General features: G+C 53.9%; 1 protein-coding gene across 1 annotated transcript in view; it reads left to right on the top strand.

The window, feature by feature from the left end:
• ARHGEF11 (Rho guanine nucleotide exchange factor 11) overlaps window positions 1-25,713 on the top strand; it is an 89,158-nt gene that overhangs the window by 33,475 nt on the left and 29,970 nt on the right. The window contains 18 exon segments of the mRNA XM_060256735.1: window positions 409-458; window positions 3,130-3,187; window positions 3,981-4,159; window positions 4,271-4,342; window positions 9,664-9,783; window positions 11,319-11,358; window positions 11,798-11,874; window positions 11,951-12,088; window positions 17,148-17,225; window positions 17,364-17,465; window positions 18,770-18,868; window positions 19,332-19,374; window positions 22,701-22,797; window positions 23,359-23,481; window positions 23,955-23,978; window positions 25,122-25,263; window positions 25,374-25,470; window positions 25,608-25,637. Coding sequence (XP_060112718.1) covers window positions 409-458; window positions 3,130-3,187; window positions 3,981-4,159; window positions 4,271-4,342; window positions 9,664-9,783; window positions 11,319-11,358; window positions 11,798-11,874; window positions 11,951-12,088; window positions 17,148-17,225; window positions 17,364-17,465; window positions 18,770-18,868; window positions 19,332-19,374; window positions 22,701-22,797; window positions 23,359-23,481; window positions 23,955-23,978; window positions 25,122-25,263; window positions 25,374-25,470; window positions 25,608-25,637 — 1,569 coding nt within the window.

Genomic DNA, 25,713 nt, shown 5'->3' with positions numbered 1-25,713 from the left:
ACTGCCCGTGGGGCTTCATGGTTCCACAAGACCCCATCTCCCAGCCGGCTGTGAAAAAAATAACGTCCTTTAGTTTTCGATGGCAAACCTCAGAGTGCCTGCCCCCCCCCCCCCCCCCCCCCGCTGCCAGCCTCCAGGAGAAAGTTGGTTTTATTTGGGAGGGCATTTGATTAATTTAGTTATTCTATTTATTGGCAGCCTTAATGTTTAAACTGTATTTTTAATGTATTCTTACGGTTATTGTTTTGTTCGCATTGTAAGCGGCCTTTCTACCCATAAGGCCAAGGGGCAGTCAATAAATGGCTCTCAACCTCTGCAGTCCTTTTCAGGTAGGGCTTTGCTGTGACTCTTCCACCCGCCCCCCCCCCCCAACTCCCCCCCCTTCATGGGTTCTGCTTCTTTCTACAGGGGGAGCCGCGATGAAGGCAGGAGTGCAGGAAGGAGATCGGATTGTGAAAGTGAGTCCCCCAACCCCCTGCGGCCCCCTCCCCTTTCCAGAACCCCCCAGCCAGACAGTTTCCTTCCTTCCTTCCCTGGTGGGGGGGAAGGGGACGGAGGAAGACTGGCCCAGGGACCCCCAGGGCCGATGAACGGGTTTGCTAGGGTTGCCAAGTCCAATGCAAGAAATATCTGGGGACTTTGGAGGTGGAGCCAGGAGACTTTGGGGGTGGAGCCAGGAGACATTGGGGGCGGAGCCAGGAACAAGGGTGTGACAAGCATAATTGAACTCCAAGGGAGTTCTGGCCATCACATTTAAAGGGACAGCACACCTTTTTAAATGTCTCCCTTCGTTAGGAAATAATGAAGGATAGCGGCACCTTCTTTTGGGGCTCATAGAATTGGACCCCCTGGTCCAATCATTTTGAAACTTGGGGGGGTACTTTGGGGAGAGGCACTAGATACAATACTGAAAATTTGGTGCTCTACCTCAAAAAAGAGCTCCCCCAGAGCCCTCCAAACCTCCAGATCAATTCCCCATTATACCCTATGAGAATCGATCTCCACATAGGGAATAATGAAGTGCTCAGCAGACGTTCCTCCCCTCCTCCCCCCCCCCCCGTTTTCTGGCAACTCTGAAGTGAGGGATTGGCCTCTCTACTCACGAGTTGCAGCCAACTTCTTCCAAGTTACACAGATACCCCATCCCAAGAGGAAGCCTTTCAATCGGAGACTGGAGCCTCTGAAGGGGAAAAAAAATCACATGGTGGCTTTAGGGGTGGGGCTTCCCCCTGCTGGCCAGCTGACTGGGGGCGGGAAGGAGACTGGGAAAGCGGAAGAACCCCTGCTAGGACCTGGGGATTGGCAAGCTTAGGGTTTGGCCTGGCTGCTAGGGTGGGGGAGGGGCTCAGAGAGTCCCTGCCTTTGAATCTTGTCCCTGCTATGAAGTCTCTTCCTCAGAACCAAGTAAAACCCACAAAGTTGAATTCTGGGAAAAAGTTTTCATGTGTAGGCACACTTCAAAGAAGTGTGATCCTGCAGGGCTGTTCTGAGGTTCTCCTCAGGAGAAGGCCTCGGCCTCTCTGCCCTGTTGTTGGCCCTCCCGAGGAACTGGTTGGCCTCTGTGTGAGACAGGAGGCTGGACTAGATGGACCCTCCCCGGTCTGATCCAGCAGGGCTCTTCTGATGCTATTCTCAGGGGAAGGCCTCAGCCTCTCTGCCCCGTTGTTGGCCCTCCAGAGGAACTGGCTGGCCACTGGGTGAGGCAGGAGGCTGGATTAGATGGACCCTCACTGGTCTGATCCAGCAGGGCTCTTCTGAGGTTCTTCTCAGGGGAAGGCCTCGGCATCTCTGCCCTGTTGCTGGCCCTCCAGAGGAACTGGTTGGCCACTGTGTGAGACAGGAGGCTGGACTAGATGGACCCTCACTGGTCTGACCCAGCAGGGCTCTTCTGATGTTCTTCTCAGGGGAAGGCCTCAGCCTCTCTGCCCTGTTGTTGGCCCTCCAGAGGAACTGGCTGGCCACTGGGTGAGGCAGGAGGCTGGACTAGATGGACCCTCCCTGGTCTGACCCAGCAGGGCTCTTCTGATGTTCTTCTCAGGGGAAGGCCTCAGCCTCTGCCCTGTTGTTGACCCTCCAGAGGAACTGGCTGGCCACTGTGTGAGGCAGGAGGCTGGACTAGATGGACCCTCACTGGTCTGACCCAGCAGGGCTCTTCTGATGTTCTTCTCAGGGGAAGGCCTCAGCCTCTCTGCCCTGTTGTTGGCCCTCCAGAGGAACTGGCTGGCCACTGTGTGAGACAGGAGGCTGGACTAGATGGACCCTCACTGGTCTGACCCAGCAGGGCTCTTCTGATGCTTTTTCTCAGAGGAAGGCCTCAGCCTCTCTGCCCTGTTGTTGGCCCTCCAGAAGAACTGGCTGGCCTCTGTGTGAGACAAGAGGCTAGACTAGATGGACCCTCCCTGGTCTACCCCAGCAGGGCTCTTCTGATGCTTTTTCTCAGGGGAAGGCCTCAGCCTCTCTGTCCTGTTGTTGGCCCTCCAGAGGAACTGCCTGGCCACTGTGTGAGACAGAAGGCTGAACTAGATGGACCCTCCCTGCTCTGACCCAGGAAGGCCTTCTGATGTTCTTTTAAGGGGAAGGCCTCGGCCTCTCTACCCTGTTGTTGGCTCTCCAGAGGAACTGGTTGTCCCCTGTGTGAGACAGGAGGCTGGACCAGATGGATCCTCACTGGTCCGATCCATTAGAGCTCTTCTGATGTTCTTTTCAAGGGAAGGCCTCGGACTCTCTGCCCTGTTCTTTGCCCTCCAGAGGAACTGGTTGGCCACTGTGTGAGACAGGTGGCTAACCCAGCAGGGCTCTTCTGAGGTTCTTCTCAGGGGTAGGCCTCAGCCTCTCTGCCCTGTTGTTGGCCTTCCAGAATTGGTTGGCCATTATGTGAGACAGGAGGCTGGACTGGATGGACCCTCATTGGTCTGACCCAGCAGGGCTCTTCTGAGATTCTTCTCAGGGGAAGGCCTCAGCCTCTCTGCCCCGTTGTTGGCCCTCCAGAGGAACTGGTTGGCTCCTGTGTGAGACAGGAGGCTGGACTGGATGGACCCTCCCTGGTCTGACCCAGCAGGGCTCTTCTGATGTTCTTTATAAAAAATAAAAAATTATTTTATTTATGACTCTCCTGTTTTCTCCTGGCAGGTCAATGGGACGATGGTGACCAACAGCTCTCATCTCGAGGTTGTGAAACTCATCAAATGTGAGTGTGCTGAGGGAGGGAGTGTTTTCTCGAATTTTTTGGGCTCCTCTGTGAAGATTGAGTCCCCCGCCCTTTCCTCTGGCTCTGCACGTAGCCTTTGAGGTGGCTTTCAAAATCCATGTTGCAGAAAGCTGCACGTGAGGAAACATGCAGAGAAAAACACCTGTGGAGAGTTTGTGTGTGGATTTGTTTGAGCACCTTTCCTCTCCTGCCCCTCTTTCCGAGCAGAAGGTCCCATTTCTGCTCCCAGTGGCCTCTCGCGATGAAGGGCCTCAGGAGTGGGTTCAGGGCAGCCTCCCCCATGAGGAGCTGGACAGGCAGTGAGCTAGAGGGACCCCTCCTCTGCCTTGGTGAAGCCCTGCACCTCTCTCCCTTCTGGTGCCTGGGTGCTGACCGACCAGCCCCACTCCCGCTTCTTGAGTCTGCCGCCGTCCCCTGGTGCTTCCCTTGATGGGGCAGACCCTCTTGAGTGTTCCTGCCCTCAAACATGCCCCAGGCACTCTGGGGGACCCGGGGTGGGGCGGTGGGGTGTTCTGTTGCAAAGCACCTGGGCTGGAAGTGTTGGAAGCTCCCAGCTACATCCCGCTGGCAACTCACAGTCATGGTGATCTTTCAGTCACTTATTTTCAGTTTCCTGAGCACTGAGACTGAGGGACAATCTCCTCAGTCTCTCTCAGAGGGTTGGCTCAGGAGGCCCAATCCAGCCCCCCACCCCCACCTTCTGCAGGTGTCTTTTTCTGTATCTCTGATGGAAGCCCCTCTCTGCACTGTTCTGCTCTTCTGTTTCTTTCAGCTGGGGCTTACGTGGCTCTCACCCTGCTGGGGTCTCCGCCTCCCTCTGCGGGCTTCCTGAGTTCCCAGCAAGATGGAGAGCAGACTGGGGCACCGCAGATGGTGCCCTCGTGTCCCCCGCTGCCACCTCCGCCACCACTCCCTCCCCCTCAGCGCATCACTGGCCCCAAGCCCTTGCAGGTACGTGGAGCGTGGGGGTGGTGAGGGATGCCTTCCTTGGGGCCGGGGGTGGGGGAGAGAGCCGGGAAGGCCAGGACCACTCTTCTGCTACTGCTTTGCTTCCCACTCCAGGATCCGGAAGTCCAGAAACACGCCACCCAGATTCTCCGCAACATGCTGAGGCAGGAAGAGGCGGAGCTACAGGTGAGGCAGGAAGAGGCGGAGCTACAAGTGAGGCAGGGAGAGGTGGAGCTACAGGTGAGGCAGGAAGAGGCAGAGCTATAAGTGAGGCAGGAAGAGGCGGAGCTACAGGTGAGGCAGGAAGAGGCGGAGCTACAAATGAGGCAGGGAGAGGCAGAGCTGCAGGTGAGGCAGGAAGAGGCAGAGCTACAGGTGAGGCAGGAAGAGGCGGAGCTACAGGTGAGGCAGGAAGAGGCGGAGCTACAAATGAGGCAGGGAGAGGTGGAGCTACAGGTGAGGCAGGAAGAGGCGGAGCTATAAGTGAGGCAGGAAGAGGTGGAGCTACAAGTGAGGCAGGAAGAGGCGGAGCTACAAGTGAGGCAGGGAGAGGTGGAGCTACAGGTGAGGCAGGAAGAGGCGGAGCTATAAGTGAGGCAGGAAGAGGCAGAGCTACAGGTGAGACAGGAAGAGGCGGAGCTATAAGTGAGGCAGGAAGAGGCAGAGCTACAGGTGAGGCAGGAAGAGGCGGAGCTACAAGTGAGGCAGGAAGAGGTGGAGCTATAGATGAGGCAGGAAGAGGTGGAGCTACAAGTGAGGCAGGGAGAGGTGGAGCTACAGGTGAGGCAGCAAGAGGCGGAGCTACAGGTGAGGCAGGAAGAGGCGGAGCTACAAGTGAGGCAGGGAGAGGCGGAGCTACAGGTGAGGCAGGAAGAGGCGGAGCTACAGTGAGGCAGGAAGAGGCGGAGCTACAAGTGAGGCAGGGAGAGGCGGAGCTACAAGTGAGGCAGGGAGAGGCGGAGCTACAGGTGAGGCAGGGAGAGGCGGAGCTACAGGTGAGGCAGGGAGAGGCGGAGCTATAAGTGAGGCAGGAAGAGGCGGAGCTACAAGTGAGGCAGGAAGAGGCAGAGCTACAGGTGAGGCAGGGAGAGGCGGAGCTACAGGTGAGACAGGGAGAGGCGGAGCTACAGGTGAGGCAGGAAGAGGCGGAGCTACAGGTGAGGCAGGGAGAGGCGGAGCTACAAGTGAGGCAGGAAGAGGCGGAGCTACAGGTGAGGCAGGGAGAGGCGGATCTATAAGTGAGGCAGGGAGAGGCAGAGCTACAGGTGAGGCAGGAAGAGGCGGAGCTACAAGTAAGGCAGGGAGAGGTGGAGCTACAGGTGAGGCAGGAAGAGGCGGAGCTACAGGTGAGGCAGGGAGAGGCGGAGCTACAGGTGAGGCAGGAAGAGGCGGAGCTACAAGTGAGGCAGGGAGAGGTGGAGCTACAGGTGAGGCAGGGAGAGGCAGAGCTGCAGGTGAGGCAGGAAGAGGCGGAGCTACAGGTGAGGCAGGAAGAGGCGGAGCTACAAGTGAGGCAGGAAGAGGCGGAGCTACAGGTGAGGCAGGAAGAGGTGGAGCTACAGGTGAGGCAGGAAGAGGCGGAGCTACAAGTGAGGCAGGGAGAGGTGGAGCTACAGGTGAGGCAGGGAGAGGCAGAGCTGCAGGTGAGGCAGGAAGAGGTGGAGCTACAGGTGAGGCAGGAAGAGGCGGAGCTACAAGTGAGGCAGGGAGAGGCGGAGCTACAGGTGAGGCAGGAAGAGGTGGAGCTACAGGTGAGGCAGGAAGAGGCGGAGCTACAAGTGAGGCAGGGAGAGGCAGAGCTACAGGTGAGGCAGGAAGAGGCGGAGCTACAGGTGAGGCAGGAAGAGGCGGAGCTACAAGTGAGGCAGGGAGAGGCGGAGCTACAGGTGAGGCAGGAAGAGGTGGAGCTACAGGTGAGGCAGGAAGAGGCGGAGCTACAGGTGAGGCAGGGAGAGGCGGAGCTACAAGTGAGGCAGGGAGAGGTGGAGCTACAGGTGAGGCAGGAAGAGGCGGAGCTACAAGTGAGGCAGGGAGAGGCAGAGCTGCAGGTGAGGCAGGAAGAGGCGGAGCTACAGGTGAGGCAGGAAGAGGCGGAGCTACAAGTGAGGCAGGGAGAGGCAGAGCTACAGGTGAGGCAGGAAGAGGCGGAGCTACAAGTGAGGCAGGGAGAGGCGGAGCTACAGGTGAGGCAGGAAGAGGTGGAGCTACAAGTGAGGCAGGGAGCGGTGGAGCTACAGGTGAGGCAGGAAGAGGCGGAGCTACAAGTGAGGCAGGGAGAGGCAGAGCTGCAGGTGAGGCAGGAAGAGGCGGAGCTACAAGTGAGGCAGGGAGAGGTGGAGCTACAGGTGAGGCAGGAAGAGGCGGAGCTACAAGTGAGGCAGGGAGAGGCGGAGCTACAAGTGAGGCAGGGAGAGGCGGAGCTACAGGTGAGGCAGGAAGAGGCGGAGCTACAAGTGAGGCAGGGAGCGGTGGAGCTACAGGTGAGGCAGGAAGAGGCGGAGCTACAAGTGAGGCAGGGAGAGGCAGAGCTGCAGGTGAGGCAGGAAGAGGCGGAGCTACAGGCACTGCTGCATTCTAGGACTGCTTCTGGTAGCAGAGCAGATTTCTTGGCATGAAGATCCAGACCTTTCTTTCCTTGCCTCCCTTGGCTTGCTGCTCTGCCAGCAGCCCTGGCCTATGCATTGATGTTCCCAGGAGCAAGAAGGTCATAGAACGTTTATTTATTTATTCGATTCATATCCCACCCTCCCCACCAAAGCAGGCTCAGGGCAGCTTACATGTTCAGTATATCACATGAAATATAGAAATACATTAAGACATAAAAACATAATATCATAAAAACATCATAATATTTAAGGTGCTAGAGTGAATAATAGTGAATCCTAGAATCCTAGAGTTGGAAGGGACCTCCAGGGTCACCTAGTCCAACCCTCTGCACAATGCAGGAAACTCACAAATCTCTCCCCCTAAATTCCCCCTAAATTCCTTAAAGGGAGGAACCGTTTCCAGTCTGAGAAGCAGCCATGCAAAGCCCTGCTCCAGGAGGCGAGGCGGCCCTGACTTCAGAGATCAGGCAAGGAGAGAGACTTTTGTGTAGTGGCTTCCCTCTCAGGAGGGACACGGGCCCTTCGTGGCTGTCTTCTGGATGGCAGGCAAAGGAAGGTCATATTTCCAGAAATTTTCAAGCCATGGTAAAAAGTAGGTCTCCCCCTCGGGAGAAATAGAATTTTGGGAAAAATCAATTATATGCAATACTTAGTGTCCTGTTAAACCTAAATGGCTTTTACTGATTTAACAACACAAAGTGCATCATTTGTAGCTTAATTACCATGCAGAATTGTACTATTTGGTGTATTCAAGGCATTTATAAAGCGTAAATGTCTCTGTTTTCTACAAGAAATGGCTTTGTTTTCTATAATTGCAAGCACACAGTAGTTGAGGAAACATTGCAAACTGCTGCCTTCTGGTGATATTATTGTTATTATTATTATTTCCAATTTATATCCCAGCTTTCCATCCAAAGCAGGGAATCTGTGCTATCTGAGAGACAGGAAAAATAAAAGCAGAAGGTAGAAGAAAAATTCTGTAGTTAACAAAAGAAACTGCTTTAAAAGAATCTCCCCCATAGAGTCACCATGGATAGGGCTTCCTGTATATTTGCATATCAAGCTGAATAATGTTAGAACTCTGAAAACACTGATGATCATTAATTATACTATAGGATATTAACTGTTGCCAAGATAACGAAAAAATTACTGAAGAAGTAGTGTATACCATATACACAGGAATTATTCTCTAGTTCTGTTGATAGTCTTATTAAAAAATCGCACACTACACATTTTTGAGAAATAGCTTGTCTTCCATCTTCCTCCTTCCGGTGTTCCCTCAAATGAAAAGGTCCTCAGACTTTCTTGTGCTGTATATATTTGGTGAATTTTTTTTTTTAAAGATAAAAGCTTTCTCACTCCAAGGGAAAAATATTTCCTAGGGGTCCTCCCCCCCCCCAGTGTTCCCCCCAAATTTCTCAGTTTTACTATCAGAAAAACTGAAGAAGGTTTTGTTTTTTTAAAATTTGCCCCCCGCCCCCGGGCTTTCACATCTTTAGGCTGCCCCCCTGCCCCCCAGCTTTTAGGGACTATTCCCATTGCACTGGTCCTTCTCAGCAGCAGTCTGCTCATTGGCTTTTCATTGTTTGGTGGTCATTCTTGTGATTTGCCACCTGCAAAATTCTGTCCTGGGAGGGTGGTGGGATATATTTTTGGTTATGACCTTAAAGGCCTTTAGTGGTCTGCGACCGACTTATCAGGGTTTTAATGTAACTGATTTTATATATATCGTATGTATCTTTTTTAATGTTGTACATCACCCAGAGCCTGGCACTAGTTGGGATAGGAAGAAAAGTTGAAAGAGCTGGGGATGTTTAGCCTGGAGAGTAGGCGACTGACAGGTGATAGAATCACCATCTTCAAGTCCTTGAAGGGCTGTCATCTAGAGGATGGGGTGGGATTGTTTTCTGTGGCCCCGGAAGGTAGAACCAGAACCAGTGGGTTGAAATTAAATCAAAAGTTTCCGGCTCAACATTAGGAAGAACTTCCTGACCGTTAGAGCGGTTCCTCAGTGGAACAGGCTTCCTCCTTGGGAGGTGGCGGGTTCTCCTTCCTTGGAGGTTTTTAAACAGTTAGATGGCCATCTGACAGCAACGAGGATCCTGTGAATTCAGGGGGAGGTATTTGTGAGTTTCCTGCATTGTGCAGGGGGCTGGACTAGATGACCCTGGAGGTCATCATATGATTCTATGAACTAACATGGCTACCTGCAATTTCTGAAGGAAAAATGGAACTCCTAAAACAAGCACTAGAGGGCACCAAGTACATATCAGTGATATATTTCAAACGCTACTTTGTAAGAAATTAAACCAATGTTTAAAGGTACGACTTGTGCATTGCCTTCTATCTGGAGGCCGAGTCCTATGAGGAAAGGCTTAAGGAGCTGGGGATGTTTAGCCTGGAGAGGAGGCGGCTGAGGGGTGATAGGATCACCATCTTCAAGTACTTGAAGGGCTGTCCTATAGAGGATGGTGTGGAATTGTTTTCTGTGGCCCCAGAAGGTAGGACCAGAACCAGTGGGTTGAAATTAAATCAGAAGAGTTACCGGCTCAACATTAGGAAGAACTTCCTGACCGTTAGAGCGATTCCTCAGTGGAGCAGGCTTCCTCGGGAGGTGGTGGGCTCTCCTTTCTTGGAGGTTTTTCAACAGAAGCTAGATGACCATCTGACAGCAATGAATTTAAGGGGAGGTATTTGTGGGCTTCCTGCATTGTGCAGGGGGTTGGACTAGATGACCCTGGAGGTCCCTTCCAGCTCTATGCTTCTGTGATTCATCAAATGCAATAAAATAATAATAACCACAGCAATAACAATAACAATATGTGGGCCATTCAGAAAGGCCTGTCCTGTTGTGGTCCCCTGAGAGGTGCTGGGGCTGATCCTCTTGTGGTTCTTCCGCAGCACTTTTACGAGGTCTACAGCCGGAGCCCGGCTTCCCCCCTGGAGGAGCAGATCGAAGGTGCCAAGCGGCGGGTCAGCCAGTTGCAGCTGAAGATCAGGCAGGAGATGGCGGTCTCCTCGGTAAGCCAGCCAGGAGGGGCCCTGCTCCATCCTTGCTATCCTCTGGCCTTGCGCAGTGAGTGGAGAGGGGCCTGGCTCAGGGGTGATGCAGAAGGTCCCCGGTTCAATCCCCGGCAGCATCGCCAGTTACAAAGCACCGGGCAGTGGGTGATGGGAAAGGCCTCTCTCTGCCTGACGCCCTGGAGAGAGAGCTGCTCCAGTCTGAGTAGAGAGGACTGATTCTGACGCACCTGAGTGCTGAGGAGGACCTCTCTCCGCTTGGGGCTGGGCAGTCACTCTCTGCCAGAATAGAACCGGAGGGACCAGGGCTCACACTCCTGGCAAGAGAGCCGGCTGCAAAAGTCGGCATGGCTGCTTGCCCAGGCCACCTGCACAAGAAAGCTGCTGCCCAGAATTAAACTTGAACATATATATTGAACATATGAAGCTGCCTTCTACTGCATTAGACCCTCTCGGTCCATCAAAGTCAGTCTTGTCCACTCAGACTGGCAGCCGCTCTCCAGGGTCTCAGGCTGAGGTTTTTCACACCTTTTTGCCTGGACCCTTTTTTTTGGAGATGTCGGGGATTGAACCTGGGACCTTCTGCTTACCAAGCAGATGCTCTACCACTGAGCCACCATCCCCCCATAACACTTATGAAGCTGCCTTCTACTGAATCAGACCCCCCTCGGTCCATCAAAGTCAGTCTTGTCCACTTAGACTGGCAGTGGCTCTCCAGGGTCTCAAGCTGAGGTTTTTCATGCCTATTTGCCTGGACCCTTTTTAGTGGAGATGCCGGGGATTGAACCTGGGACCTCCTGCTTCCCAAGCAGATGCTCTGCCACTGAGCCCCGTCCCTCCCCGTTGCTCTTAAAGGTGCCACCAGCCTCAGACTTGGTTCTGGGTGGTCGAAGTCTTCCAGATTCCCAACATTCTCTGCTTTAGTCCCCTCCCTTGTTTCCTTCTCCGGCCTTAAGGATTTGATCAGGTGGGCGATAGGATACCCTTACTTTGAAATGACCCTTAGAGCCCGCTATTTCCACTCATGCCGTGTCTGTGGGGAATTCTTTCCCCAGATGTTTTCTCTTATTGGATTTCATGCCCTCTTTGATGTAACAGGCAGGCTTTGGAAGGAGGTGGGTGAGACCGGGCCATTTCCAGACCTCCTGGGGCACCAGGCAGAGGGGCCGAGCCCCCTCAGGTTCTCTGGCAGAGGCTGGGTGTGGGAGGCAAGATGGGCGGGGGCTTCCTTCCTGTTCCCACCCTCCCCTGGCAGGAGGGTCTGTGGCGCTGGCCTCTGAGAGCCAGTCTGGTGTTGTGGTTAAGAGCAGCAGAATCTACCCTGGAGGAGTGGTGTGATTCCCCACTCCTCCTCTGTGTGCAGCTGCTGGTGTGACCTTGGGCTGATCGCAGTTCTCTCATGAGCAGCTTCTGCCAGAGCTCTCTCAGCCCCACTTGCCTCGGAGGGGAAGATGAAAGGAAGGGGATTGGAAGCTGCTCTGAGACTCCTTTGGGTAGTGAAGGGAATGGTATAAAAACCTTTCTTTCCCTTACAGGCTGGTGACTCCGGCTTTGTCGGTTCCCGCTCAGCTGATGGTGAGTTGTGTGGTGGGGGTGCTTTTCCGTCTCTTGGGTTTTGTGTTGGGGTTGTGTGGCGCAGCGCAGGCTGCTGTTGGGTGGGCTTCTTGGTGTTGGAAAAGATGCACGGAGTGGGAAGGGGCTTTCAGCTCATGGCCAGTGGCAGGTGGGAGTTTAGCTGATGGAGAATTCCCCCTCCCTGCCTGCAGACGAGGGTACTTTTGCACCGAAATAGAGAGGATGTGAAGAGAAGGCGTGGCTCGAGCTGTTTTCAAAGGGGGGTGCGGGTGTTGTCTCTGGGCAGCACTCACTTGTGGCCTGAAGTGGAAGAGCGCAGGTGGAAATGGGTGGGTAAGAAACGGCCCAGCTCACTCCATTGGCAGCCAAACGGCTACTTTTTGTGTCCCGTGGGACCTTTAATGGCATGTGCTCTCTTCTCTGTTCGCCTGCCCCGCAGGGTTCCTTTCCTTGGACTCCCAGGATGGCGACAGCGGCTTGGAGTCGGGTCCCGAGCGCTTCCCTTCAGTGAGCGAGGTGAGGGCCGAGGGGCCGTGTGGGGCTGCCGAGGGGCTCTGTTCATGCAGACTGGGCAGCTTGGTGTGTCTTTCAGCAGATCTCTCTGCATCGGAATTCCGTTCTGTCCGACCCGGGAGTGGACAGTCCCCCACACACCTCCCCGGTCATCCCTGCCTTCCAGCACCACTGGGGCCCCAGCGCCGACTCTCCGTTCTCCCCGGCGGTGGAACAGGTGAGTCTGCGAGAGGCCTGGGCTGCGGTGGCAGCAGGAGAGGCCTTGCGTCTTGTGCCCTCCACAACGGGAGCGAGACACTTCGTTTAGAGCTGATGTTCCTTCTGAGCTGTGGGCTCTGGTGAGCGAAAATTCTGCTCTGTGAACCAAAAAAGCAGCTAACGTGAAAACTGTGACTGAGCCAACAGTTAATTTTTTAAAAATGCAGTTTACAAACATACAACACATACCATCCATATTGCCCTTGCTATTATCATTTGCATTACAGTTTACTAGTCATATAAAGTACTATCATGTAAACTGTTACTATTACAAACCAGGGTGGGTCAAGCACGATTAACATGAGAACCACATAGAATAAACATCAGATGTTTGAGTGCCACAAGACATGAACAGATATTACACGTCTTTATGAATACTTTCTTTGCACAGAAATATAAAATACATATGTATGCACTTTACAACATGACCATGCTAGAAGGAGACTTAAAAAAACAGAAGCTGGGAATAATAGTCCCAATAAAACTGGCATAGGGAAAGGTTGGGGAATTAATTTTTTTGCACCAGTGGGAGAAGGAAACACACATGTCCAAGAGAAATCACTAACCACAGTTTGCATCATTATGCATCTCTCTTTGCCTTGACACCAAGGTGAGTAAATACAGTTCCTACAAGAGCTTTGAAACTAAGAGGGAACCCTGCGACTCCTTCTTTTCTTCCATCCCTCCTTCCAGTGGCTCCCTCGGCTCTTGCATTCTCTTTCTCTGCTCCAGGTGATCTTTGCGGTGGAGGAGAAGAGTTTGCTAGCCTGCCTATTTTTCCCTCCTTCCCCACTTCATGTACAGTGGAAATAGTCACCAACCTGTGGGTCAGCACTCAGAAGCTGACTGAGATCCTCATGCTAAACATGTTTACTTGAGAGTAAGCCTGCATTAAGGTTCTTCCTGACCTCCAGGAGCTGCACAATATGTGTGAAAGAGCCGCAGTTTGGCCGCCCCGTTACGGCTTGAATGTGTGCACCAATTTGAACACTGGAAGTGAAAACTGAATCAAGTCAAATTCCATTACAGAAAATGTTTTCACTTCTGTCATCTTGTTAGACTAATGCACCATAACAGTAAAAATTATTATTATTTATTGAACACTGATACCGCCCTCCCAGTAGAGCAGACTCAGAGCAGTTTACAACATTTGCCTTAAAAGAAACATGAAGGCCATCTAAATATACAAAATACAAAAATAAGAACATAAGAGAAGCCATGTTGGATCAGGCCAGTGGCCCCTCCAGTCCAACACTCTGTGTCACATAAGAACATAAGAAAAGCCATGTTGGATCAGGCCAATGGCCCATCCAGTCCAACACTCTGAGTCACATAAGAACATAAGAGAAGCCCTGTTGGATCAGGCCAATGGCCCATCCAGTCCAACACTCTGTGTCACATAAGAACATAAGAGAAGCCCTGCTGGATCAGGCCAATGGCCCCTCCAGTCCAACACTCTGTGTCACATAAGAGAAGCCCTGTTTGATCAGGCCAATGGCCCCTCCAGTCCAACACTCTGTGTCACATAAGCACATAAGAGAAGCCATGTTGAATCAGGCCAATGGCCCATCCAGTCCAACACTCTGCGTCACATAAGAACAGAAGAGAAGCCCTGCTGGATCAGGCCAATGGCCCCTCCAGTCCAACACTCTGTGTCACATAAGAACATAAGAGAAGCCATGTTGGATCAGGCCAATGACCCCTCCAGTCCAACACTCTGTGTCACATAAGAACATAAGAGAAGCCATGTTGGGTCAGGCCAATGGCCCCTCCAGTCCAACACTGTGTCACATAAGAACATAAGAGAAGCCCTGTTGGATCAGGCCAGTGGCCCCTCCAGTCCAACACTCTGTGTCACATAAGAACATAAGAGAAGCCCTGTTGGATCAGTCCAGTGGCCCCTCCAGTCCAACACTCTGTGTCACATAAGAACATAAGAGAAGCCCTGTTGGATCAGGCCAGTGGCCCCTCCAGTCCAACACTCTGTGTCACATAAGAACATAAGAGAAGCCCTGTTGGATCAGGCTATTGGCCCCTCCAGTCCAACACTCTGTGTCACATAAGAACATAAGAGAAGCCCTGTTGGATCAGGCCAGTGGCCCCTCCAGTCCAACACTCTCTGTCACATAAGAACATAAGAGAAGCCATGTTGGATCAGGCCAATGACCCCTACAGTCCAACACTCTGTGTCACATAAGAACATAAGAGAAGCCCTGTTGGATCAGGCCAATGGCCCATCCAGTCCAACACTCTTGTGTCACATAAGAACATAAGTGAAGCCCTGTGGGATCAGGCCAGTGGCCCCTTCAGTCCAACACTCTGGGTCACATAAGAACATAAGAGAAGCCATGTTGGATCAGGCCAGTGACCCCTCCAGTCCAACACTCTGTGTCACATAAGAACATAAGAGAAGCCCTGTTGGATCAGGCCAGTGGCCCCTCCAGTCCAACCCTCCCACTGTGCCCCTCAAACACCAAGAATACAGAGCATCACTGCCCCAGACATAAGAACATGTTGGATCAGGCCAATGGCCCATCCAGTCCGACACTCTGCGTCACATAAAAGCCAAAAAATCCAGGCTCCATCAGGAGGTCCAGCAGTGGGGCCAGGACACTAGAAGCCCTCCCACTGTGCCCTCCCAAGCACCAAGAATACAGAGCACCACTGCCCCAGACATGAGAACATAAGAAGCTCTGTTGGATCAGGCCAATAGTCCATCCAGTCCAACATTCTGTGTCACATAAGAACATAAGAGAAGCCCTGTTGGATCAGGCCACTGGCCCATCCAGTCCAACACTCTGTGTCACATAAGAACATAAGAGAAACCCTGTTGGATCAGGCCAGTGGCACATCCAGTCCAACACTCTGTGTCACATAAGAACATAAGAGAAGCCCTGTTGGATCAGGCCAGTGGCCCATCCAGTCCAACACTCTGTGTCACATAAGAGCATAAGATAAGCCCTGTTGGATCAGGCCAGTGGCCCATCCAGTCCAACACTCTGTGTCCCATAAGAACATAAGAGAAGACCTGTTGGATCAGGCCAGTGGCCCATCCAGTCCAACACTCTGTGTCACATAAGAACCTAAGAAGCTCTGTTGGATCAGGCCAATAGCCCATCCAGTCCAACACTCTGTGTCACATAAGAACATAAGAGAAGCCCTGTTGGATCAGGCCAGTGGCCCATCCAGTCCAACACTCTGTGTCACATAAGAACATAAGAGAAGCCCTGTTGGATCAGGCCAATGGGCCATCCAGTCCAACACTCTGTGTCACATAAGCACATAAGAAAAGCCATGTTGCATCAGGCCAGTGGCCCATCCTGTCCAACACTCTGTGTCACATAAGAACATAAGAGGAGACATGTTGGATCAGGCCAATGGCCCATCCAGTCCAACACTCTGTGTCTCATAAGAACATAAGAGAAGCCATGTTGCATCAGGCCAATGGCCCATCCAGTCCAACACTCTGTTTCTCATAAGAGCATAAGAAAAGCCATGTTGGATCAGGCCAGTGGCCCATCCAGTGCAACACTCTGTGTCACATAAGAACATAAGAGAAGCCATGTTGGATCAGGCCAGTGGCCCATCCAGTCCAACACTCTGTGTCTCATAAGAACATAAGAGAAGCCATGTTGGATTAGGCCAGTGGCCCCTCCAGTCCAACACTGTGTGTCACACAGTGGCTAAAAAACCCCAAGTGCTGAAAGGTGAAACCTTTCTGCTGGAAATGCGAAGTAACAACAGGAACATATTATCATTTATGGTGGTCCTGTAATGTTGCGAAAAAATATTGGAAGGAAATTCATAAAATTCTAACTGAGATATTGAAGGTAAATTTTCCTTTTAAACCAGAATTTATGTTATTGTCACTAGTCAAAGATGTGGTATTACCGGAGGATGAATTAATTACAGTATACATCATAACGGCAGCCAGAATTTTGTTTGCACAGTATTGGAAATCTAAATTTATACCGGACAGAGAAGAAATTTCTCAAATATTTTTAACTGTGATAGAAATGGACATATTAGCAAATATTATTAAGGGTAACACAAAGGAGAAAGCCACAGAAAGATGGCAAAAGGTTTATACTTGGCTAGAGAATAATTAAAATGGAACAAGGGTTGGATATTATAATTGTTATATTAATCATATTGTTATATTGTAATATTGTTATATTAGTAACTTCTATGCTATATAACTTGTTTTGCGTGAAATGGAAGATAACAGTCGATCTTGGTTTCACCACAGTTTCACCCCATATGAAAGTTTAGACGGAAGAGGCAAGATGCCATTTAGGTAGTTTCATGGACCAGTCTAAAATGGTGATAGATGATTTGTTTGTACAAATATATGTGTTTTCGTTCTTTCTTATTTTTTTTTCTTTATAGAATTGTATGACAAGTTGGAGCTAATAAAAAAAAAAAAAAAACCCAAGTGCTATCAGGAGGCCCACCAGTGGGGCCAGGTTTTTCCCAGAGAGGAGGGGGCCTGGGTGCAGGAGACCGAAGGCGGAGGCAAGCCCACTCCAGAGTGTGGCCTGGAGCTCCAGACCGCCATCCCTGCCTGCAGGGGACCTGCACCTCCCCCCACTCCTAGTGGGGCTGGCCAGTGGCTGTTGAGGGGGCCTGGGAACTCACTGGATGCAGCAGGGCACTAGAATGAGGGGGGTGCGGTTGGGGCTGGCTAAGCTCTAGGTGGGGAGCTGGGGGGGGGCTTGGTTAGCGTGGAGGTGCAGCTCTGGGGCAACGGCGACAGGGTGAGGACTGCCGGGCACCAGCACCCCACTTTAAAGGGCCAACGAAGAGGGGGGGCTGCCCCAGAGAGAGAAGAAGAAGACCCTTCTGTGCTGGGGATGGGTGGGAAATCTGTGCAGACAGCGCAGCTTAGCAGGAGTACTGGGGGGGGGGGGAAGCGGGGCTGAGCTTTCTCGCTGTTCCTTCCTGGGTGGCTCCTCATCCTGCTTGTGCCTCCCCACATCTCCTGCAGACCTGTCTTTCTTTCTTTGTCCCGCCTGCAGGGCACAGACGGAGCTCTCCGGCCCCTCATCATTGGCCCGGAGGAAGACTGCGACCCGGGGTGCTTTAACAACAATGAGGTGAGTGTCCGGAGGTGCCAGGGGGAGGCGTGGGGTGGGCACTGCCCGAGAGCCTTGGCTTTCCTGGGTGGGGCTGGGGGGCGAGCAGACCTCTTTCCCCTCCGACTCTGACGTCGGTGTGATCTTTGTCTGCCCTAGAGCGACTCCCTCTTCCAGGACCTGGGGAGGCTGAAGGCCCGGCCGGCTCACCTTGGGGTTTTCCTGCGCTACATCTTTTCTCAGGCGGATCCGAGCCCTCTGGTATGAGCAGGCAGGCTGGCATTGCTGCAGCTGCTTTGGGCCTGGTAGAACACGTGCCCCTCCACCCCGGAGGATCCTGGCAGCTGGCAAGGGAGAAGGGCTGTCGTTGGCAAGGGCTGGGCACGTGGCAGGAACCGAGGACTGGGTGCCCATGGAGGCCTCCGTGCCCCTCCCTCCTCCCAAAAGATCAGCTCAGCTGGCACCTTCTTGGGCACCAGTGGGGAGGGGAGCTTGCAGGGCTTTGAGAGAGGCGTCTCCAAATGGGGGGCAGCTGTGAGTGGGCCTGCCGTGGGGCCTTGCTTGGACCGGGGGAGTGAGCGGGCTGGAGGCTGCAGGGTTTGCTGGTGGGTGACCCCCCTCCCCGCCCCTCCCTAGTTCCGAACATTCTGGCTCTCCTGCATACTTTTTTTGCAGACTGCGTGTGCATGAGTCCCATGTCGAGGCGTTCATAAGTGTTTGGATTTATTTAGTTAGTTTATAAGACATTTAATGGCTGTCTTCCTGATGATGCTCAAGGCAGCTTCCAACATACAGAAAACACACAAAATAGGATGCATAAAAGGACATAAAACCCAGCCTGATGTAGTGGTTAAGAGCGGTCAGTCTGGGAGAACCAGGTTTGATTCCCCCCTCCTCCTCCACATGCAGCTGCTGGTGTGACTGTGGGCCAGTCGCAGTTTTTGAAAGAGCTGCTCTCTGAAGAGCAATTTCTGGGAGAGCTCTCTCAGCCCCACCTGCCTCACAGGGTGTCTGTTGTGGGGAGGGGGAGGGGAAGGAGATTGGAAGCCGCTCTGAGATTCCCTTGGGGAGTGAAGGGTGGGACAGAACTCCAGTCTCCTCTTATTTAGGGCTGTTGGTAGACTTAATCAGACGTGGTCCCAAGTAAAGCCCTCTTCAGCTGTTTCCTAAAGATCGAAATGGTGGTTGCTGCATTATTGTGGGGCAGCCACTGAAAAGAATTGAGGGCCAGCGTGGCACAGTGGTTAGAGTACTGGGCTGGAGTTGTCTGGGGACTCAGGTTCAAATCCCCACGCTGCCGCAGAGACTCACCGGGTGACTTTGTCACACAGTCTTGGCTTAACTGCCCTCACTGGGTGGGTGTTTGGGGGGTGCAAGAAGCCCCGTCGGGAGAAACGTGTAGCTGCCCTGGGAGTGAGTGCTCTGGGTGGCCACGGGGCCCGGCTGTCTTATCTTGGAGCCAAGGAGGGCCTTCCACCCACTTCCCCTTTCTCAACCTGTTGGCCCCTCTTACGACTCTTTCCTTCCTTCCTTCCTGAGCTCTCTCTCTCTCTCTCTGCCTGCAGCTCTTGTACTTGTGCGCAGATGTTTGCCAGCAGATGAACCCCAAGGAGGCACGAGGACTCTGCAGAGACCTCTGGAATATCTTCCTCGACAAGAATGCGGTAGGAGGGGGGGAGCAGGCGAAAGGTGTGGGCTGTGGCTTTCCCCGGTCAGAAAATGGAGCTGGGGGCAGAGGCCTGGAGGTGTGTCCAGCCGGGCCAAGCCAAGAGATGTTACCGCCCTTGGCTACAGGGGCTCAGCTGCACACCGGCCCAGTTGTGAGGTAGCCTGGTGGTGTCATCGTGGCTCAGAGCCGCAGACTCCAGTGTAGAGAAGGAAGCTGGATTCCCGACTCCTCCCTCCCTCCCTCCCAGTGGAGCCAGCTGGGTGACCTTGGGCCTGTCACAGTTCCTCTCAGAGCTCTCTCAGCCCCTCCCTGCCTCACCAGGTGCTGCTTGTGGGGAGAGGAGGGAAAGGAAGGTGCCCCTCAGGAACTGCTCAGCTGCTCTGAGACACCGGAGGGGAGAGGGAAGCGGGGCATGAAACCTTCCCTGATGTCCTGCCTGTTTCTCTTCCTCCCTGTAGCTTCTGAGGGTGAAGGTCCCCGACCAGCTGCTGGCCGAAATTGGTATGTTGAGTCATCCTGTGTGAGAATGCTGTGTGACACAGAGTGTTGGTCTGGATGGCCATTGGCCTGATCCAACAGGGCTCCTCTTATGTGACACAGAGTGTTGGTCTGCATGGCCATTGGCCTGATCCAACATGGCTTCTCTTATGTTCTTATGTGACACAGAGTGTTGGTCTGGACGGCCATTGGCCTGATCCAACAGGACTTCTCTTAAGTTCTTATGTCTGGGGCAGTGATGCTCTGTATTCTTGGTGCTTCGGGGGCACAGTAGAAGGGCTTCTAGTCTCCTGGCCTCACTGATCTCACCTGTTTTTTTTTTTTTTTTGCCATTGTGTGGCACAGAGTGTTGGACTGGAGGGGCCATTGGCCTGATCCAACAGGACTTCTCTTAAGTTCTTATGTCTGGGGCAGTGATGCTCTGTATTCTTAGTGCTTGGGGGGAGCACAGTGGGAGGGCTTCTGGAGTCCTGGTCCCCCTGATGGATCTCCTAATGGCACCTGGGGTTTTTTGGCCACTGTGTGACACAGAGCATTGGACTGAATGGCCATTGGCCTGATCCAACAGGGCTTCTCTTATGTTCTTATGTGACGCAGAGTGTTGGACTGGAGGGGCCACTGGCCTGATCCAACAGGGCTTCTCTTATGTTCTTATGTCTGGGGCAGTGATGCCCTGTATTCTTAGTGCTTGGGGGGGCACAGTGGGAGGACTTCTGGAGTCCTGGTCCCCCTGATGGATCTCCTGAAGGCACCTGAGTTTTTTTGGCCACTGTGTGACACAGAGTGTTGGACTGGATGGGCAACTGGCCTGATCCAACATGGCTTCTCTTCTGTTCTTATGTGACACAGAGTGTTGGACTGGAGGGGTCACTGGCCTGATCCAACAGGGCTTCTGTTATGTTCTTATGTCTGGGGCAGTGATGCTCTGCATTCTTAGTGCTTGGGGGTGGCACAGTGGGAGGGCTTCTGGAGTCCTGGCCCCACTGATGGATCTCCTGATGGCACCTGGGGTTTTTGACCAGTGTGACACAGATTGTTGGATTGGATGAACCACTGACCTGATCCAGCAGGGCTTCTCTTATGCTCTTATGGCTTGCGCAGGGATGCTCTGTGTTCTTGGTGCTTCGGGGGGGGGGGGTGGGGGGGTTGGTGATCTGGCTGGTGTGCCAATCTCCTAACGTACCAACCAGCGCCTTACCGTCCCTGATGGAGGCCACAACAGGCTGGGCGTTGGAACACCCAAGGCTTTTAATCCTGGGTGATTTCAGTGTCCATGCTGATGACGCGAACTCCAATCCAGCGACGGACCTGGTGTCATCCATGACTACGCTAGGACTCTCTCAGTTTGTAGCTCCACCCACACATCAAGCTGGGCACATGCTGGATTTGATCTTTGCGTCGGGGGTTAGTGACCCGAATTACTGCCGATGCAGTGCCATGGTCGGACCACTACGTCCTGAAGGCCCGTGAGGATGTACCACCCCAAACCCGTTTAGGCGACGAGCACATTTTAGCTTGCCCATGGAACCTAATGGACCCAATACAGTTCCTGAGGGAACTGCGGGATCCCTGGCCCCCTGGCGACTCGCTGGATGACATGGTTGAGCTATGGCAAAATCGGCTCACCATGGCTGTGGATGACATCGCTCCTCGGTGCCCTCGCTGAAAGATGGCACCGTGGTACAACACGGATTTGCGGTTGATGAAACGGAGGCTCAGACGACTGGAGAGGCAGTGGTGGCGGACTCACGACGAAGCAACCAGAACATCTTATAGGGAGTATATGAGATCCTGTGAGATGGCAGTCAAGGCCACAAAGAGAGCTTCCTTTGCGGCCAAGATTGGATCCACGAATTCACGCCCGGCCCAATTATTTAGTATCATTCGGACTCTTACAACTCTGCCACAAGGCAGACCAAATCCTAGGGAACTGGAGATTGGCTGTGAGGCTTTTGCAACATTTTTCACAGATAAAGTCTCGTTGCTCCGCCGTGACCTCCCTGCCACGATTGAAACAGTATGTGAGCTTGAGGCTCCGTGCCTGTTTTCTGGATCGGCTCTAGACAGTTTTACAGCACTCAGCTTGGAGGAAGTTGACAGAATCCTCGCAACTGTACGCTCAACAATAGCAATTTGGCTATGGAGGCCCAGATAGCAGCCACTGCAAGATCCGCCTTTTTCCACCTTAGGCGGGCACGACAGTTGGTCCCCTTCCTAGAGCACAGTGACTTAGGCAACAGTGATTGATGCAACAGTCACCTCGAGACTAGACTACTGCAATGCCCTCTACATGGAGCTGCTCATGTCCCAAATCTGGAAACTGCAGCTGGTGCAGAATGCGGCAGCCAGGCTGCTATTGGGTCTCCCTGTGCGGGACCATAAACTGCCGGGGCTGCGGAGACTGCACTGGCTGCCAATAATATTCCGGATTTGCTACAAGGTGCTGGTCATTACCTTTAAAGCCCTATATGGCTGAGGACCTGTCTACCTTAGGGACCGTCTCTCCCCACATATTCCCCAGAGGGTACTCAGATCTGGATCACAAAACCTACTAACAATCCCCGGGCTGAGAGAGGCGAGATTGAAGGCTGGGTTTGATTCCCCACTCTTCCACTTGCAGCTGCTAGCATGGCCTTGGTTCAGCCATAGCTCTCACAGAGTTGTCTTTAAAAGGGCAGCTGCTGTAAGAGCCCTCTCAGCCCCACCCACCTCACAGGGTGTCAGTTGTGGGGGAGGAAGGGAAAGGAGATTGTAGGCTGCTCTGAGTCTCTGTCCTTGAAAGGGCAGCTGCTGGGAGAGCTCTCACAGCTCCACCCACCTCACAGGGTGTCTGTTGTGGGGGGAGAAGATATAGGAGATTGTGAGCCGCTCTGAGTCTCTGATTCAGAGAGAAGGGCGGAGTATAAATCTGCAGTTGTCTTATAAATCTGGAGAGACAGTTTGGTGTAGTAGTTAATTTAATTAATTAATTAATTAATTATTTTATTCGATTTATATCCCGCCCTACCCCACCGAGGCGGGCTCAGGGCGGCACAGACTCTTAATGCACAGACTCTTATCTGGGAGAACCAGGTTTGATTCCTCACTCCTCCACTTGCATCTGCTAGCATGGCCTTGGGTCAGCCATAGCTCTCGCAGAGGTTGTCCTTGAAAGGGCAGCTTCTGGGAGAGCTCTCTCAGCCCCACCCACCTCACATGGGGGGTCTGTTATGGGGGAGGGAAGATAAAGGAGATTTTTAGCTGCTCTGAGATTTGGAGTGGAGGGCGGGATATAAATCCAACATCATCTTCTTCTTCATCTTCTGCCCCCCCTCCCCTGGTTCCTTCAGAGACTCGCCTGCGGAATGGGGAGGACCCACGGAGCGCCTTCGTGGAGGTCCAGGAGGCTGTCATGCCGGAGATCCAGGAGCAGATCCAGGATTATAGGTGAGAGCTTCTTCCTTGAGCTTCCTTTGGGCGCCCCCCCCCCGACTTCCCCAGCAGGGGCTCTGTGGGATTCCTGGGCGGGAGGGTGAGGCTCTGCTGCTGAGCTGTGGGCCCCTCCTTCCTTCTCTGCCCTTCGGCCCATTTTGGAATAGTTGGCGGGGGGCTCCTGGAGGGGCCGGCCTGGGTTAAGCCAGCAGAGGCCCATGGCTGTGATCCTGAGGTCTGCTGGGGTGGCGTTTCCTGCCTGTCTGGAATGTCGACGTGGCTTGGGAGACGTGGCTGTCGTGGGGCTGAGATGCAGCTCCTGCAGGGAGGAGGGGGGGCCTTTGTGCCCGCCGAGGCCAGCCGGGAGGGCTCCTGGCCGTGGCCATGAAGGGGGTTGCTTTGCTAGCCTCCTCCTCTGCTTTCAAGGAGGCCTCGTTGCCAGCGTCTGTCGTTTGCCCTCGTTTGAGTTTCCGAGCTGCCCGCCCACCTTGTCCTCTGCAGCCTCCGGTCCCCTGAGCTGGGGGGGGGAGGGGGGATGAGAGGGGTGAGGCTGGAGCTGCCTTGCTGTGTCTGCAGGACCAAGCGGACCATGGGGCTGGGGAGCCTGTATGGGGAGAACGACCTGATGGAGCTGGAGCGGGACCCCCACAAGGAGCGGCAGGTGGCTGAGAAGCAGGTGGCCCACCTCGGGGACATCCTGTGAGTGCGGGGAGGGCACTGCCTTGGGTGGGGGCTTGGGAGGAATCCTTGGGGGGGCAGGGGGCTCTCTCTTCTCTGGAGGCGGAGCTGGCTTCTGGCTTTGCTCTGTGTTGCACTTCATTGGGGGCCAGAAGGAGGAACATCTTTGGGAGTTAATTTCAGCTCTCAGGGGAAAGGAGGGCAGACTGGGGCACCCAGGCTGGCAGCTGTGGCCCTCTGCCAAGATGGCTGTGCCAGGCTCAGGCTTGGCGTTGGGAGTGCCTGTCCAGGAGGCGCTTGCCACAGAACGCAGGTCCCCTGCCCTGCCACAGGGATCTCCTCTGCTCCAGAGAAGCTGGAGTTGGTCTGCCTGAGACGGATGAGGCAGGGGAATTGGGGGCGTGGGGGGCAGGGGAACCTCTGGTAGCAATGGTTGGAAAGAGACGTTTGGGGAGACAGACTGTGAGTAAGGCCATTTCCCCCCTTTGCTGCAGATCCAAATATGAAGAGGACAGGAGGTGAGTGGTTCTCCGGAATTCAGAGCTGATGGGCGGCTGAGAAGGTGGTGGGAGGGGGGGGCGTCCCACTGTGGGGGGGGGGGGCGGCCTTTGGAGAATCGGGGTCTAGCAGAAGGCTGTTGCAGACCAGATTTGGGTCCCCCTGTGACCTTCCACGTTTCCCTTTTTGTAACTTTTAGAATTATTTATACACATTTATCTTCCCCCCACCCCACTTTCTGCCCTCTGAGGGGGGCTGCCAAGGAAGCTCACGATTTAAACCATGCAAGATAATACGACATTGGAAGACCTGCATGGATAAAATAATTTTTGAAAGAGTTAAAATACATACAAAATGGGTAAAATGCACCCTGAGCATGAAAAGGGGGGGGGGGGCTAGGAAGGAGGGTTCAGGGAGCGAGTGCCCAATGGAACAAAGGAGTCTTCACCTGCAGGCGGGGTGGGGGAAGAGTTCAAGAGTTCTGGTGCCACGACAGAGAAGGCCCTGCTTAATCCAAGCAAGGTCTCCAGAGAAGGCCCCATTGTCAGGCAGGCAGGCTGGCTCACAAGGGATTCTTAGGCACTCCTTGAGCATGAAAACATGGCTGCCTGGGAGTGTTTGTGCAGATTCCTTGGCCGGCCTTCCCTCCTTAGGGCCACAGAGGAATTGGGGGAGGCGGCTCCCCGGGGCCCGTGGGTCTGATGGTTCACGGTGGTGACCCTGTGCTCTGTCGGCACCTGCCGCTTTCTCCCCTGTGAGGGGCAGGCCTTTGGGGGCGGGGGGAGCAGAACTGGAGCAGGGCAGATTGCAGGGGGCTTCAGTGGGGCTCCAAGAAGCCCAGGGGGACCCGAGCAGCTGGCAAGGGGGGGTGCTGACAGGAGGGCCAGAAAGGGCTCTGCTGGGACTCAGAAGGGTCTTGAAGGCACGGGGCGATCCCCCCCCCCGGGAGGTTGAGCTTGGCATTTGTCCTTTCCCACTGGCCACAGCAGAGTTTTTCTCATCTTCCCGGGGCCACCTATGTGACCCACTGTGTGGGAAACCACGGCATGGGCTGAAGCTGCATTGGGCCCAGATTGGGACATCGCTGTGTCCGATCGTATCTTTTCCCAGCTGTAGCCGCGCAAGGCTTCCTTTCTCCTCTCTTCCTCCCCCCACCCCCGCAGCTCCCCCATGAGTTTTGCCCTGAGCACCTACACAAGCCACGTGGGGATCCGCATGAGGGACCCGCGCCCCCCCAGCACCACGGAGAAGTTGCAGGCCCAGGAGAAGGAGAAGTGGCTGCCCTTCTTCCCCAAGGCCAAGAAGGTAAGAGGCGGGGGGTGCTGCCACGGGGGGCCCCTCCCCGAGAGCCCAGGAGCAGCCCCTCGGAGAAGGACCCCCCCTGACACCCCCCACTGCCTCTCCTGGGTCAACAGAGCAGCAGCACCAAGAAGGAGAAGGAGCCCCCGGAGGACAAGAGGCGGAACCCCATCCTGAAGTACATCGGGAAGCCCAAGAGCTCCTCCCAGAGCAGTAAGCCCCCTCAGAGGGGAGGGGGATGTGGGGGGGGGCTCCCCTGACTCCTCCTCTTGGCATTCCTTGCTCATCTTCCATTGTGCAGTGCAAAGCTTAATTTTTGACATCCCATCTTGTTTTTCTTTTCTTTCTAGCATTTCATGTCCCTTTGTCCCCTGTGGAAGGTAAAAACGAACCCCTCCCCCAGCTCATTTCTTTCCAAACTAGGGGAGGGGACATTTGCAGAGGACGGCTGTGGAG

This window comes from Heteronotia binoei, chromosome 1, assembly GCF_032191835.1.
Source record: "Heteronotia binoei isolate CCM8104 ecotype False Entrance Well chromosome 1, APGP_CSIRO_Hbin_v1, whole genome shotgun sequence".
NCBI classification, from domain to species: domain Eukaryota; kingdom Metazoa; phylum Chordata; class Lepidosauria; order Squamata; family Gekkonidae; genus Heteronotia; species Heteronotia binoei.
The sequence above is the reverse complement of the archived record's forward strand: the minus strand, read 5'-3'. Positions and strand labels throughout refer to the sequence as shown.